Source organism: Nannospalax galili, unplaced genomic scaffold (assembly GCF_000622305.1).
Source record: "Nannospalax galili isolate Female #2095 unplaced genomic scaffold, S.galili_v1.0 scaffold875, whole genome shotgun sequence".
Taxonomy (NCBI): Eukaryota; Metazoa; Chordata; class Mammalia; order Rodentia; family Spalacidae; genus Nannospalax; species Nannospalax galili.
In genome coordinates, this window is record NW_008337059.1 from 3,239,112 (window position 1) to 3,254,544 (window position 15,433).

At 45.1% G+C, this 15,433-nt stretch overlaps 1 protein-coding gene across 1 annotated transcript in view; it reads left to right on the plus strand.

Moving 5' to 3' along the window:
- The first annotated feature begins 595 nt into the window (after positions 1–595).
- Positions 596–15,433, plus strand: part of Pik3ap1 (phosphoinositide-3-kinase adaptor protein 1) — a 122,599-nt gene continuing 107,761 nt past the window's right edge. Inside the window, exons 1-2 of the mRNA XM_029563050.1 lie at positions 596–933; positions 10,089–10,517. Of these exons, the coding sequence (XP_029418910.1) occupies positions 921–933; positions 10,089–10,517 (442 nt within the window). The 5' untranslated portion in view covers positions 596–920. The remainder of the gene's footprint in view (positions 934–10,088; positions 10,518–15,433) is intronic.

Sequence of the window (15,433 nt, forward strand, 5' to 3'; positions counted from 1 at the left end):
CAGTAATGACTTGTTCTATCTGATGGCATTCTCCCAGAGTCTCACAGTGATGCCCACCACTGCCAACCTTGCCCCCAAAGACCTCCACAGGGTGGAAGGAGAGAACAGAATCCTGCAGTTAGCCTCTGACCTCTCTATGTGCCCCGAGACATACACATGCATATACTCATCCCAAAACAAATAAATGAAAATGTAATAAAAAAAAATTTTTTTTTAAGTGGAGGGTGTCAGAAGAGAGCCAAAAGGAAATGATGATCAAAAGGCCTGGCAATAACTTACATCCATCTACCAAATAAGACTATTTAACGCCAGTGTGCGCTCAGGGGACCAGATCCAAGGAGCTGCAGAAGGGTCACAGGAGGGCACCCAAGGGCAACGCCAACCCCCAAAGCCAGGTGCCCCTCCATCCCCTTGTCCAGGCCCTCCCCCTTTCTTGGGGCGGCGTCTCAGGGACAAGCCCTAAGGGGTGAGGTGATTGGGACAGTTGTGCTATACATGGTATCAGGTCCCAGAGACCCTCCAGCCCTGCCCGCCTCTTTTCCCTCCTCCAGTGCCCCACCTCGGGGGCCCTCTTTTGGCAGCCAGCGGAGTAGCGGCCTGCTTTCCCAAGGCGTTGGAACACTTGGTGCGAACCGACGGCCGTGTGGGGAGCCGTCGGGCCTGCGTGGGCTTCTCACTTCCCCTCCCCAACGGCCGCGCGTGCAGGTGCCACGCCAAGTCCCGCAGGCGGGGCGGACCCTGTGGACACGCCCCCGCGGCGAGTCCCTGATGCCCCGCGAGAGGAAGCGTCAGAGTCACAGCTGTCCTGCAACGAGCCGGGCTCCCCTCCCTCCCCCCGCCAGGGACGCCGCCCGCCGCGATTGCGGGCACCGGGCACCGGGCGCCGACCGGCCGGGGATGCGAACTGTGCCCGCGGCGGCATGGCAGCCTCAGGTGGGTAGCAGGCGCGGCTCCCAGCTCCGGGCTCGCGCACTCTGGTCCCCCAGACGCCTCTGATGCCATCCAGCGCTTCTCTGCGTCTTCGGTGCAATGAGCTTGGGTTCTTTCAGGTCTTTTCTCTGTTCCCTGTTGCAATCTTGCTCTCCGAACTTTTTAACGTTTCCTCTAACCAGCCTGTGCGCGATTCTTTCCAGCGCCAGCCTGGGCCTCGCCCTCGACCCCAGCTTCTGAGTCTCCCTTTCTCCCTCCTACTCTCATTGGAGTTTGTCCTTTCTAACTCTCTGTGGTCTAACTTTGTGGCCCCCTCTCCCCCGATCTCTTAGGGTCTGTTCGATCAATAGGGGGCGCTCAGGCAGTCCTAGGTAGACCTGGGAGATCAGAAGGGCCAGCTTCGTCCTCCACCGGGTTTGTCTTTCCTCTTTGGAATTTTGCTTAAAATACTAAACACACTGTTCTTTTTATCGTTATCTTTCCCATGTTCTCTGTGGAACTTTGGGGCCTAGATGACTGATGGGCAAATCTACATATCAGAAGTTGCCATGGGTCTTTTCTGGCTGGTCTTGGATCCTTTTGGGCTCATGGATGTGTATATGTATATACTTGGCAAGTTCTTGCTCACTGAGGTCCAGCACAAACCAACTAATGATATTGACAGACATCTAAGGAGCCCTGACTCTACACCCCAATGCACACTAGTCTATACCTGTTGTGTTCTTGGTGGTCAGCAGGTCAGCCTGGTCTCTGTTCACCACAAGTTTTTGGTGGTGTGCAAGAAAGCAGTAAGTAATCAGGGACTCCATAGATGAGAAGAGAGACAGTCACGGTTTTTGGGTGGACTTATTTGTATTTTCCAGCTCAATTCATGATTTCTCCAGATCTACCAAGGTCTAGCTTGAGGTCACATGGTGCTTTGGAACTATTGTGGAAAAGGCTCTGATGGTACAGGCCCTGTTATTGAATCGAATGGAAAGGTGGTTCATCTCAACCTTGTGGCTCCCTAGCCGAGCTCTGTAGGTTAGAAGCTGCTGGGAGTAAGGAGCCCTGGGGTAATTAGAGGTTCCTGGTCTACACATTCCACTGAAAGGCAAGGCAGGGTTCCACAGAGGGAGTTTGTTCATTGGATAAATATTTATCACATGCTTATTGTTTCCAGGCACTGTACTAGGTGTTTAGTGGCCATTCAGGAAGCAAGAGGAAAAAAGGCATGCCCCCATGGAACTGAGGGGACAGGGAAGCCATAGGAAAGTACTTGGCATGGTATGTGCTATGAGAAAACACAGAGAGGGATGAGGGGGTTTGAGTTAGGATTTTAAATGGAGTGGCCAGGTGAAGTCTTGGAGAACAAGGGAAATGAGTCAAGACCTGGAGGAGAAGAGGAAAGTGGCCTGTGGAGGAGAGACCCCCAGGCAAGTGGTCTGTGCCTTGTGTTCAAGACACAGGGAGCAACCAGTGTGGCTGGGAGGGTGGGCAATTTGGGAAAAAAGGAGCTGGTGAAGCCCTTGCCTCCTTTTCTGGCTGGGACAGGCTGCCGCCTACTGGAAACAGCAAACTGGGGAGCCTTTGAGGAGAAGAGGCCAAGCAGCTAGCTCTCAGGGTCCAGTGTCTAGAACACTGGCTCCAGTAAGCGTAAAAAGGGGCTGGGGTGGGAGGTGGACTTAGGTTTCTCAGGGGACCCTATCCCAGAAGCCAAACTGGGGGCTTTATGCAGACTAAGGGTTGAAGTTATCCAAACTTCTTGCTGTCAGTATCCTCTGCAGTGAGATACCCCACCAGGTGTTGTGAGTGGGAACTGGGCCCCTCAGGTCCCTCAGGCTCCTTGAGGTTTAGAGGTACAAATACCTATGGGGGCAGGTCATAGTGGGGAGAAGCAATACTTCTTCTCAACATGCCATGCTTGGAAGTCATCCACCCCACCCTCCTCCATGGTTTCCTTATTTTTAAAACGATGTCATTATGATATGTTTACATGATGGGAGGTGGTGTCCAACCTTTTGATACTATGACATGACATCATCTCCAGATGAACTGAGTCCCATTCATGGCTATTCTGGCCCATGGGCTGCTGGTTGAACATGCCTGAAAAAATACTATGAAATGGTTTTTAGTGTCTTCGTAGATATGTGTAGCCATTGATATAGTAAATTTGAGAAAAAGTTCTTCCCCTCAAAGAGAGTTTCCCCTCGTTCTCACCTCTTCTTCAATTTGATCTATCTTGTCTCTAGATTTTCCTGCTGTGGACTTGTGTATGAATGGGATCACATCATAGTTTTGATGACTGACTTCTTTCACACAGCTCAATGTGTTCAAATTTCACCCAACTGTAGCCTCTGTTGATACTTTATTCCTCTTTAGGATCTAATCCTCGGTTCTTCTTAAATTCCCTTCCATTCAAGGGTAAGCTTCGTCTTTTGTTTCCAGAAAGACATGTTTGCCTCTTGAAACCCTGGAGGATCTTGGCTCCCTGGCCTCGAAAGATGCTTGAGTAGTGAGATGAAATGAAACAGAATCAGCCTATGCTGGAATAGTCTCTAGCCCCGATGGTGTCTGTCCTGTTTACCAGACAGAGCAACGAACAGGCTGGGACTTCCCCCAAGGAGCCAGGTCTGCAGCTGCTGAAGACTAGAGCCCTCCTTCAACCTTGGCCTCCAGGAATTTTAGGGAAGCTCTCAGAGCTTGTCCTGCCCCCTCTCTCCAGACTTCTTGCTTCTAGATCCTTCTGCCATTCCTGGATCCATTATAGCACCATAAGGCCAGAAGGACTGTCCATGTTTTCTGTGATCTATACTTCCACTTGATCCCTGAGGTCTTCCTATACTCTTGCCAAGCCCAATCCTGGTTGCCTTCCCTATCTTACATTCCTCTTTAAATATGGTGCTCAGGGGCCAGTGAGATGGTTCAGCTGGTAAAAGTACGTGCTGCCAAGCCTGATGATCTGAGTTCAGTCCCAGGCTACACGTGGTAGAAGAAGAGAACTGACTCCTGCAAGTTGTCCCCTGACCTCTACATGTGTGCCATGCATGCAAACTCATAAACACGCACACATCATACACACAAAATAATAATAGATAAAAATTTTTAAAAATTGGTATGCCAACCAAATGGACAGGGCTCCAGACCAAATGGACAGGGTGCCAAGGTCACCTGCAGGCACTTCCTCTCTGTTCTTTTCTCAGGTGGACTCTGAATCATTCAGTGTCCTTTCTTTTTTAGTCACTGTTTTTTCCCACCACTGACTCTCGATTGCCACCAGTCAGCCCCTTCCTCTCCTCCCATCCGCTCTTTCTCCTGTAGTCAAACCTGTTCTTCAAGCACCACTAGAACAAAGCCCTTTTCTCAGTTCAGTCAGGGGTTTATGGGCTCCTTGTTGGTTTGCGTATTGTTTCTCTTAATAATTTATTACTCTTCTGTTCACTGTAGCAAGGAAATGGAACCAACCTAGTTGTCCATCAGCAAATGGATAATGAAATCACTAAATTTGCAGAAAAATGGATGAACCTAGAATGTATAATATTAAGCACGGTCGCCCAATCGCAGAAAGAAAGAAAACCTCATGTTTTCCCACATATGCAAATCCTAGCCTATAATGTATACATGTATATATGTAGACAAATGCATGTGTGGGTATAGTATCATTTTTAGAAAGGAGAGCAAGAAAGAGTAATTTTTGAAGGTATGCTAATTAGTTCATATATAGATGTATAGTATACTTTGTATAAGTCCTTTGAATCTTCTCTCAAGATAGAACACATTTTTAGGGACTGGAGAGCTAGCTCAGCAATTAAGAGCACTTGCTGCTCTTGCAGAAGACCCATGTTTGGTTTCCAGCAACCACATGGCAGCTCTCAAGGTCTGTAACTCCAGTTCCAGGGGATCCAACACCTTCTTCTGGCCTCCATGGGCACTGGGTACCAGGCACACATGTGGTGCACATATGTACATGCAGGCAAAACACATAAAATCAAATGAATAAATCTTTGAAAAAAGACATGACACATTTTCAATGGAAAATATGTCTTTAAGTAGGCCATGTCCAAACAATTTCATGAGAGGATGTTGGGAAATCTGAATTTTAAAGTATGTTTTTTATTCTTTGAATACTTCTGTACACTAATTTTTGGGTAAGCACTATATATTTTAATTTAAAATAAAAGTAAATAAATAGGTAAAGCAGTAAGAGAAGCGATTTAGAAGAGGGCCATTCCCCCACAGCAGAGGACTGCTGACAAAGCACACAGTTCTGTCCTGTTCCCAGTAGGTCAGGGAGGAACTTGAACTTCCACTTTGGACTTTTTTACAACTTCCCCAGCTTTCTGTTTCAGCAGCACCTCAGTATTCAGGACGAATGTAGATTTAATTGCCGTCATTTACATTGAGATCAGATTTGCCTAGATTTAGGATATTGGTTGAAGTCACACTACAGGTCAGTGACCAAATAGGTTGTGATATTAACTTGTCTGAGGCACTAACCACTTCCTTCTTAAATACTCTTACTCAGAGGGGATTGAATTTCAACTTAGAACCCAGGAACAAGACTATTTATTTATTTATTTATTTACTTATTTATTTATTTTTGGTCTTCTTGAGACAGGGTCTCTCTGTAGCCCCAGCTGGCCTGGAGCTCGCTATGTAGACCAGGCTGGCCTTGAACTCACAGAGACCTGCCTGCCTCTGCCTCCAAGTGCACACACTACAGGTGTGTGCCACCATGCCCAGTGGAATAAGCCATTTTAAATAGCTGTTTTCCACATTTAATTTTATTTTTAATAAACTTATTTTGGAACAGTTTTAGATTTCCAGGAAAACTGCAAAGACATGCAGAGAGTTTCTGTATGTTCTAAGCCCAGTTTCCCTTCTCAATAGCAATTCAGATTAGTATGCTACAACTGCTATGGTATTGATTAATTACTATCTTAGGGGGAGTCTTTTGAGACAAGATGTCACCATGTAGCTCAGGTTACCCTGGAAGTCACTACATATCCCAGGTTGGACTCCAATTCATGATTCCCCTTCCTCAGCTTCCCACATTTTGGGTGATGAATTATTCTAGTTTACTTAGTTTTTCTACAGTGTCCTGTCTCCGTCCCAGGTTCCCACCTGCCATACCATTGATACATTTACTAATGATGTCTCTTCAGGCTCCTCTTGGTTGGGATTTTATCATATTCCTTTAGATTTTTATCACTTTGACAGTCTTTTAAAAATACATAACATATTTAATTTGTTCATTGAGAATTTCATACATGTATACAATGTAGTCAATCATACATATTCATCCTCCTTTCCCCACTTTGACAGTCCTGAGGAGTACTCAGTGATTTTGTAGAATGTCCCTCAGTTGAGTTTATCAGATGTTTTTCTCGTGATTAGACTATTAACATTATCCCTGGTTGTTGATATCGACTTTGATATGGAATTCGTCCACTGTGAAGTTATTTTCTCTGTCTTTCCACATTTTGCTCTTTGGAATGAAATCAGTAGCCATAGCCCACATTTAAGAGATGTCGTGTTATATTTCCTGGAGGGTGGGGTTATCATTTGAGAAATTATCTGAAACTATCTGTAATTCTTATGTATAAAAATTTTGTCTTTTTGCTTCAGTTTTTGATTCTTGCTATTTTATTATTTGAGGTGCTGGGGATTGCAGTGAGGGTCTTGTGCATGCTAGGCAAGTGTTCTGCCACTGAGCTACGTCCCCAGCCTCTCTCCAGTTATTTATTTGATCACTTCATTCTACCAGTATGGGCTTGTGGGCATTTTCTTATACTTTGTCTTTCAGTCTCTACTGTTCTGTGCTTTGTTCTCACTCCTGCCTGGGCATAGGGGAGCCCTTTCAGTTGACTCTCATTCCTTCTCACATATGTTCATCCTTTTCTTTTTGCTTGAGCACTTCCTAATTTATTGTTACTGCAAGATGCTCCAGGCTCATTTGGGGTGCTTCTTGTCCCCTGGAATACATATTCCTAAGATCATGAGAGAATCAGCCATTTCTCTAAGATGTCCTGGCTTTTTTTTTATCAGAGAATGGTATTCCAAACTAATGACAATAGATCTATTTTAATTATATTTTCTAAATTGTAGTTTGCATTTCCTTGTTTTTTAAATAATAAGGTTAAATAATAGGGTACACTTTAGAAATTCACATCATGGGGCTCCTCAGTTAGTGGGGCTCTGCAGTTAGTGGTATCTGAGTTCAAATACCTGGTCTGTCCCTCACAGTGCAATTTTTGGCAGCAGTTCATGTTCAGTGAGGTTTAATGTCATCTGTCAAGTGAGGGTCTTGAGAGCATGTGCTCTGAAGGATTCTCCTCAGGATTAAGTGAGAGAGTGTACCGGAGGTGCTTAGCAGAGTGACATGGTCAGTGCCCAGGAAAGATTCATTACAATGGGGTGGGAGAGATGGCTACGCAGCTAAGAGCACTGACTGCTCTTCCAGAGGACCCCACTTCAGTTCCTAGCACCCACATGACAGGTAACAACCATTCATAACTCCAGTTCTAGGGGATCTTCTTGGCCTCCACGGGCATTGAATGACACAGGTGCACTTTCATATATGCAGGCAAAATGTCATACACATAAAATACAAGTAAATTAAAAAAAAACCCAAACAGATAAAGCTTTCCTTAATGACTCAGTATTTAAAGAAAAGCAACTATTATGATGTGCTGTTTACAAAAAGCAGGAACTGGAGAGGAAGCTCTGGGGTCACTAAATCCTCATAAAATTGGAGTAGTCACTCATAGCCATGTGGTCTTTAGGGCAATTGTTCTTTTCTTCTAAGACAGTATGTCTCAAAGACCTGTGCATCCTCACTTTTATTTTTATGTAGCCCAGGCTGGCCTCAAACTTAATATGTGACTGAGGTTGACTTTGAACTTAAAAAATTATTATATTTTATTATGTGTGTGTGTTTGTGTGCGTGTTTGCCATGGCATGCATGTGGTGGCCAGAGGACAGCTTTTGGGAGTTGTCTCTTTCCTTCTATTGTGTGTGAGTTCTAGGGATCGAACTTGGGTCGTGAGGCTTGGCAACCAAGTGCCTTTACCTGCTGAGCCATCTCGCTGGCCTGATATTGAACTTCTGGTCCTCTGCCTTTACCTGCTCAGTGCCTGGGTTACAAAACTTACTTCCTTTTTTAAAAAAAATATTTTTATTTATTATTATTTTTATTTTAAGCATATGAATGTATTGCCTATATGTATGTGAGTGTGCCTGTGTCATGCAGTGCCTACAGAGGTTAGAAGAGAGTGTCAGATCCCCTGGAATTGGAGTTATGAACAGTTGTTATTAGCCACCGTGTGGGCGCTGGGAACCAAACCGAGGCCTCAGCAAGAGCAGCCAGTGCTCTTAACCACTGAGCAGTCTCTCCCCAAGAGAGATTGCCCCAAGCAAGCCCCAAGCCTTGCTAAGGATGCTTATGTTCTTCCTCTCCTTCACTTTGTACACTTGTCGGTTCTTCTGAAAACATCGGCTTGACATGGTGACGCATACCTCTAAATCCCAGGACGTGGGAAGTGGAGACAGGAGGCTTTAGCATTCAAGCTAGCTACATAGAGGATTCTTCCCATGATCTTTTCAGACCTTAGAGCCTCAAAATCTTGCCTCAGTCCTGCCTGTGACCTCACCTGGAACCACTCAGTGATATGTGGACCAGGGTTGACTTATTTTTTTTCATTATTTATTGTTATTGTGTGTGTGTAGATGAGTGTGTGAACACATATGCCATGTCGTGCATGTGGAAGTGAAAGGACAACTTTGTGGTGTGGGTTCACTCCTTCCACCTTCTGGGGATCAAACTCAGGCTGCCAGGCTTGTTCGAGGCAAGTGCCTTTACATGCTGAGCCATCTTAACAGTCCCAGGACTGACATTTAATTGTGAAAACACAACTTAGATTCCTTTTTCACAAAATGTATGTAGTGTCCTTCTCCAAGAGGAGGAGGACCCATGGCACATTGTAAGATGCAAAGGTACTCTGTGCACACCTCTTCCATCATACACAGAATAGACTGTTGAAACAGTGCTTGGAAGTGGCAAAGTTATGTTTGGAGCCAAGCTTCTTCAAGCTTTGATCCATGGAAGATGTGACTTATCTCTCATAAGATTCTTGACAAATGTCCTGATAGGAGGCAGTAGGGGCTAGAGCAAAGGATTGGACTGGGAACCCAGACTATTATTTGCTGAGTATGAATTTGAGTCAGTTCCTTTATCTTCTCACACAAAGCATTTGTTTTAACTATAAATGAAGACTGTGGGCCAGGTGAGCCCCCAGAGCCTGTGCTTTGTTAGAGGGAGAAGAAAATCCATGTCACAGACCAGGTATGGGGACTGTATGAATAGTGTGCTATAGGTCATGAATTCAATCAGTTTCCATATACATTGATACATTATTAACATGAGGATGATGGCACCAATGACTGATTATTGAGAGTTCTTTTTTTTCCTTTCAAGCTCTATGCTGATCAGGTGACCTGAAATAGCTAATTCCGTACTCATGTGATGCTGTTTCCATGCTCAGATGAGTAAACTGAGGCTTAGAAGATTTTAGTGATTTTCCTAGGGTGACAGAGGCAGTTGGTTGTGCCAAGGGTCAGACCCTGGCGTCTGATCCTCCTGGTCCTGTGCTCTTGACCACTCACTATATTTGAGTCAGAACTAGGTTCAGGGTCAAATCAAGCCAAGTTCAAATAGTGAGTACCACTGTGCTTTGAACTCTGTGTGAATTACTCAACCTGCCACACCAATATTTTTTCCTCATCTTTAGAATAGTCCAGTAGTGGTTCCTACCAGATAAGGATGCTGTGAGGATTAAGTGAGTTTATCAGGTGATGCCGGAACAGCGAGGTCTGTATGACTGCTTGTTGTTACTGTCCTGGACTGTACCTGCTGTGGGGAGGGCAAGGCCTGAGCAGCATGTGGGTGAAGCAACGGCTTCGTCTCAAGGATCTAGAACATTGTGATGTGTTTGGGCAAAGAGTCTGGTCTAGTTGGCACATTGGTGGGTTGTAAGCACGAAGGAGACTAGACAAGATATTCCAGAGGTAGACCCAGAAGACCAAGGGTGCCAGGCCCCGCTGGATAGTGCTTCTGGCCTGTTGCAGAACGCCTTCTGGAAGGAGCAGGCATGCTAACAAACTTCCATGTCTCCTTGCAGGGGGTGCCCGAGGATGTGGAGGATGTGACATTCTCATCTTCTACAGCAGGGATGCTGAGGAATGGTGCCAGTACCTACAGGACCTTTTCCTGTCCTGCAGGCAGGTCAGCAGTCAGAAGATGCTGACGCACCGGCTGGGACTAGACAGTTCCTTCTCGGCTGAGGATCTGCGGGTCTTCCGCGGCGCGCGCTGCGTGCTAGTGCTGCTGTCAGCCGAGCTGGTGCAGTGCTTCTGCCAGCCCGGCCTGCTGCCACTGCTGCAGCGCGCCTTCCACCCACCGCAGCGCGTGGTGCGGCTGCTTTGCGGGGTGCAGGCCAGCGACGACGACTTCCAGGCCTTCTTTCCGGACTGGGCCCAGTGGCAGGAGCTCACCTGTGACGACGAGCCCGAGACTTACCTGGCCGCAGTGAAGAAGGTCATTTCTGAAGGTAGGGGTGGGTCTCTTCTGAGCGAAAGCGACGAGCTCAAGAAGAATCGCCTCTGTGGGTTCTAGATTCAGGCACGGCATCTTTTGTGTGCTGATGAGTAATTTGTGCTGCAAAACGAAGGAGGCTCTCCTAAGAGACCTGGTCACCGGCAGAGGCTCCAGATCAGGAGCCGAGCACTTGCCTAGCATGTGCAAGGCCTTGGATTTAAACCCCCAGATAGAGACTGATGGGATGGGTCTGTAGAGAGAGGCCTTTTTCCTTCTGCCCTGTGCTAGACTAAAACCTCCCCTCCTCCTCTATGCTTTGGGAAGCCACAGGACTCAGGTTCCTGTAGAAAGCAAAGGGAAGCAGAGATTTGGTTGTGGGTGTGAAGAGCTGGCTGCCAGGCCTCCTGCTTCATGATGCTTCCAGTTTCACAGAGTAATCGCCTTGATGGTATCAAGGAAAAGGTGTCACTTTTGGGTGACCTGTTTATAGAGAAATAGCCCTTTTTATAGCCCACCAGCCCGGCTTCTGCCATTCACACTGCTTCTCTTTTTAAAGGGAGACCATTCCAGTCCTTTCTGGAGGCCTAGTGACTTCAGTGGGCCCAGGAAGTGTGGATTAACAGTAGCGGAAAGATGCGTACTGGGATGAATGAGAGTCACAGCTTCTCTTCCTCTTTTGCCCCCACCCCCTTACTGTGGGTTATGAGAGGCCTGTGCGTCTGTCTTCTGTTTCCTTATCATTTTCGATCTTACATACCTGACACCATCCAAGAAGCCTGAACAGTTATGGGCCCAGTTTCACTGTGAAACTTGTGCATTAATTTAGCTCATCCATTCCTGGCCCATTGGATGAGCTGAATCAAGAAAGGTAATATAACTCTTGAACAGCACACTAGAAGGAAGGCGTGCTCAACCAGTAGGCATGACCTGGTCTCTTAGCATAGGAGAGTCCTGCTCACCTTGTCATACAGGTGACTGGTGTCAAAGCAAAAGATGACTCCCCTGAAATTTCTAGGACCTGGATCTGTCATTTTTCTAGAGTTTTCTCATCTTTACTTTGCCATGACATAAAAAGCACACAATTCGAATGTGCATGATCACTTTTTGTTGCTTTCAGAGAGCTGTGAACCGTGCAAACTTACAAAGAACTGAGACACACTGGTTGTTCCTGCCATTGAGTTCTTTCATTGCAGAAGTCCAATATGACCTCGTGGCAGGCTGCTGTGACCCACCACCAATCAATCATTCAGAGCTCCATCGAAGTACGGTCACTGTACTAGCACCTCACACTACATACTCTGATGATTGTTCCATAAAACAGTATGGTGGTGATATTATTAAAAATATTAAAGGTCTTGGGAGAGGCATCAATCAACCAATCAATCAAAGGGATTCTTTCAATATTATTTGAAGTAATGATTAGATATCTGGATAAATTGATTTCCTCTGATATTTTACTTTTTATTGCAGACTCTGGCTCTTGTTATTCAAACACTGGAGCCGTCAGCTTCCAGTGTTTCAGAAAGACGAATAGTTACTATTCACAGTAGTGTTTCTGTTCTAAGAGCAAATAACCTGTCATTAGAAAAAGATTATTTTAATAAGAGATTAAAGTAAGCTGCTTAGTGGGAAATCTGCAGTTCAGAATCAATGGGTATAGGAACATATGGAATTATGGAAAGAAAAGAGGAGGATGGAAACTTAGATTGCAGGTGGTCATACATAATCAGTTATACTTGAATTTGAATAAACACTTCTCAAATTTTCATGTGCACAGAAAAACCTGGGGGCCTTGTCAGTGGCCCGTTCTGACTGAAGGTCTGGACAGGGCATTTCTAAGGAGCTCCTAGATGCTGCTGCCCCAGGGTCTAACAGCCTCAACTGGTTGTGCATGAACCAGTTTCTCAGCGTCTACTTTTCTGCAAATGAGAGAACTATTATACCATGACAGCTCCTGGACAACCCATTGGTATAGGTATAAAATTAGGCCAGTGTTTGATGATTAAACTACTAGTCTTCAGAGTGGAGCCCCAGAGTTCTCGTCTCTACTTACAGAGTCAGTGTGTTCACTCTGATCAGTTTTAACCTCTCAGTTCTCTAGATATAAATGGTACTAACACTGGAGGTCCCTCTGCCACCTTAATCCTGATTCTTCCTTCATTTAATAATTGGTAATCATTCCTATTCCACTAAAAAATATCTCTCAGGTTTTATGCTATCTTCCAGACCCTCTCCAAGTTTGGCAGCCCTCTTCAAATTGAACAGATGTTTAAATTAGTCTTCAATGTGTTTGAAGCAGCCACTTTATCTTCCAAATTCTTCGTCTGTAAAATGATGGGGTTGAACCAGGTGATTTGGAAAGTTTCTTCCAGCCCCTGTGCTGTAACATATCATTATAAGTTTGCTAAGAAGATAGAAAGTTACCCAAACTTTTAAACTGATCCAGTTCAGTTTCCAGAGGTCTGCAGCAATACATATGGGAGCATATGCAGCAGCGTATGGGAGACTGTACTATTGTTCTGAAGTTTTTGGACTTGTTGGGTGATAGTTTTCAAATAAGGAAGTGAGAAAACCTGAGGCACAGCACAGCAATTATTTCCTCTTTTTACCAAAGCTGTATTCTTTGCTCAAATCTCACTGGAATACAAAAATAGGTTCTGAGAGACTGTGTGGGAAAGGGCTCAGTGGGTGATATTGCGCTTATTTCGAAAGTTCTCTTGTGTGTGTTTGTGTGCATGCCCCCCCCCCATAGGCAGAGTGTGGAAGGAGAAAAGCACTGAGGCTTCATCTCCCACTTTTGTTTAGTATTGTGGTGATTTTTGTCTGCTTTAAAAATTTTTTTAATTTATTTTTACTTTTCCAGTTTTATTTTAGGTATAATTGACAAAATTGAATATATTCTAGGTATAAAATATAAGGATTTGTACTATGTACATATTGTTGAATAATTAGCATGATCAAATTAATTAACATATCTTACAGTTATGTGTGTATATGTTGAGAACTCTGTAAGTTTCAAATAAACTACTGTATTAGTAACTATAACCCCCATACTGTATATTGGATCCCCAGAACTTACTCATTTTAAGGTTCAGGTTTGAACTCTCCTCTTCCCTCCTCTACCCCCAGCCCTGGTAACCACATGCTGCTCTCTACTCCTGTAAGTCTGACTTCTTTAGAGTCCACGCATGAGTGAGATCATGCAGTATTGTCCCTCTGTGTCTGGCTATGGCACTTACCATAATGCCTGTTTGGTTCATATTCCCTTGTGTAATTTTCCTCAAATTAAAAAGGACTATTTTTCCCAAATAAAGTAATGCGTGCTTATCGCAATCCTTAAAAAATATTTAAGAGTTTCTGATTTTTCTCTTTTAACAAATAGCGATGAAGAGAATCTTCATGTGTTTCATGCCTGTTTTTGTGAATCTCTGTTGATTTCTCCTGGGCATATTGTCTCTTGTGCACCCACAGACACAGCAGCAAGCCTACTTTGAGTGTTTTCCATCCCCTCTGAACCTTGATGTAGGTTTCGTTGTGGCATCTTTTGTTTTTAATTTCCTTTTATGCCTGGTTCAGTCATTATTCCTATTTATAGTTTCTCTTGCAGAGACACTCAGAACTGTCTGTATTACTCTTTCTTATGGAAGAGCTGGTAAGAGAATGAATACTCTATGTGTGCGTACATGTGTGTGTGTGTGTGTGTGTGTGTGTGTGTGTGTGGTGCATACACACATGTGTGCATGTGCACAAGGAGGCAAGAGGAAGCTGTCGGGTGTTCTGCAGTATCACTCTCTCTGCCTTATTCCTCAGCAACAGGGTTTCTTGGTGAACCTGGAGTTAGGCTGGCAGCCATGAAGCCCCAGCACTCCTCCTGTCCCTGTTCTCCAAGCACATGCGGCCGCACCCAGTTTTTTTTTTTTTTTTTTTTTTTTTTTTAAAGTGAGGGTACTGGGATTCAAACTCAGGTCCTCGTACTTGTGCAGTCAGCACTCTTACCCACTGAGCTATCTGTCCAGGCCAGATGAATGCTTTCTTATGACAGTTACTGTGTAAAATATATTGGGCATTTTATGTCTCTTTATCCCTCAACACACACACACACACACACACACACACACACACACACACAAGGGTGGTCTTACTGCCATTTTACAGATGAAACTAAGGTTCAGGAGGTTAAATGCCTGTGTGAGGACTGAGCTCACTTCGGCCTTTGTGTTTTAAAATAGTTCCTCCTTTGCCTTGCTTTTTCCTGTCTTCCCTCCCCATCTTCCTTTTCTCCATTCAGACAAGAAATGAAGCAAACTTCTATAAAAGAGTGTCAGAGAAACAGAGGCTTCCTCAGCTTCTCTAGACCACAGATTCCCAGGCCGGGCTGGACACTGGCACTCCCTTGTAGTCTACATACACCACTGATCAACTGACCACCATCTCTGGGGTTAATTCTGGGAATATGAATTTCAAAAACCCTCCTCGGTTTGTTAGGCAGCCAGGTCTGTGCTCTGCTTTGAGCTTGTGTCTCATTGGAGTTTTTTGATCAGAGGAGCCAGCGAGAGCTCAGGGCCTGAAGACTGTTCCGGGCAGGTCACGGGACAGTGGTCCCAGGGGCCCAGAGCTTGGCTCTGACCTGACACAGACAGCAGCCCTTAGAGAAAGGAAGGGAGTCAGCGAAGGGGAAGTTGCTGTGCTTGCTCTGTGTGGTGGCCTTGTGGATGGTGAGTTGTTATAGATGACTTCTGGGGTGCATTGCAGGGGCTGAGGAAGAGGTGGTCTCGGATCTCTTGAACTGGACATCTTTTGTCTCACCATACTGCCTGTGGCTAAAGATTGCTGGCTTGCTTCTTCTATGCTGTAGTGTATTCTATTTTGCAACTGGCTCCTTATGGCCACGTTACATTACCCCCATGACTATAGGGTGCTTTCTTCATA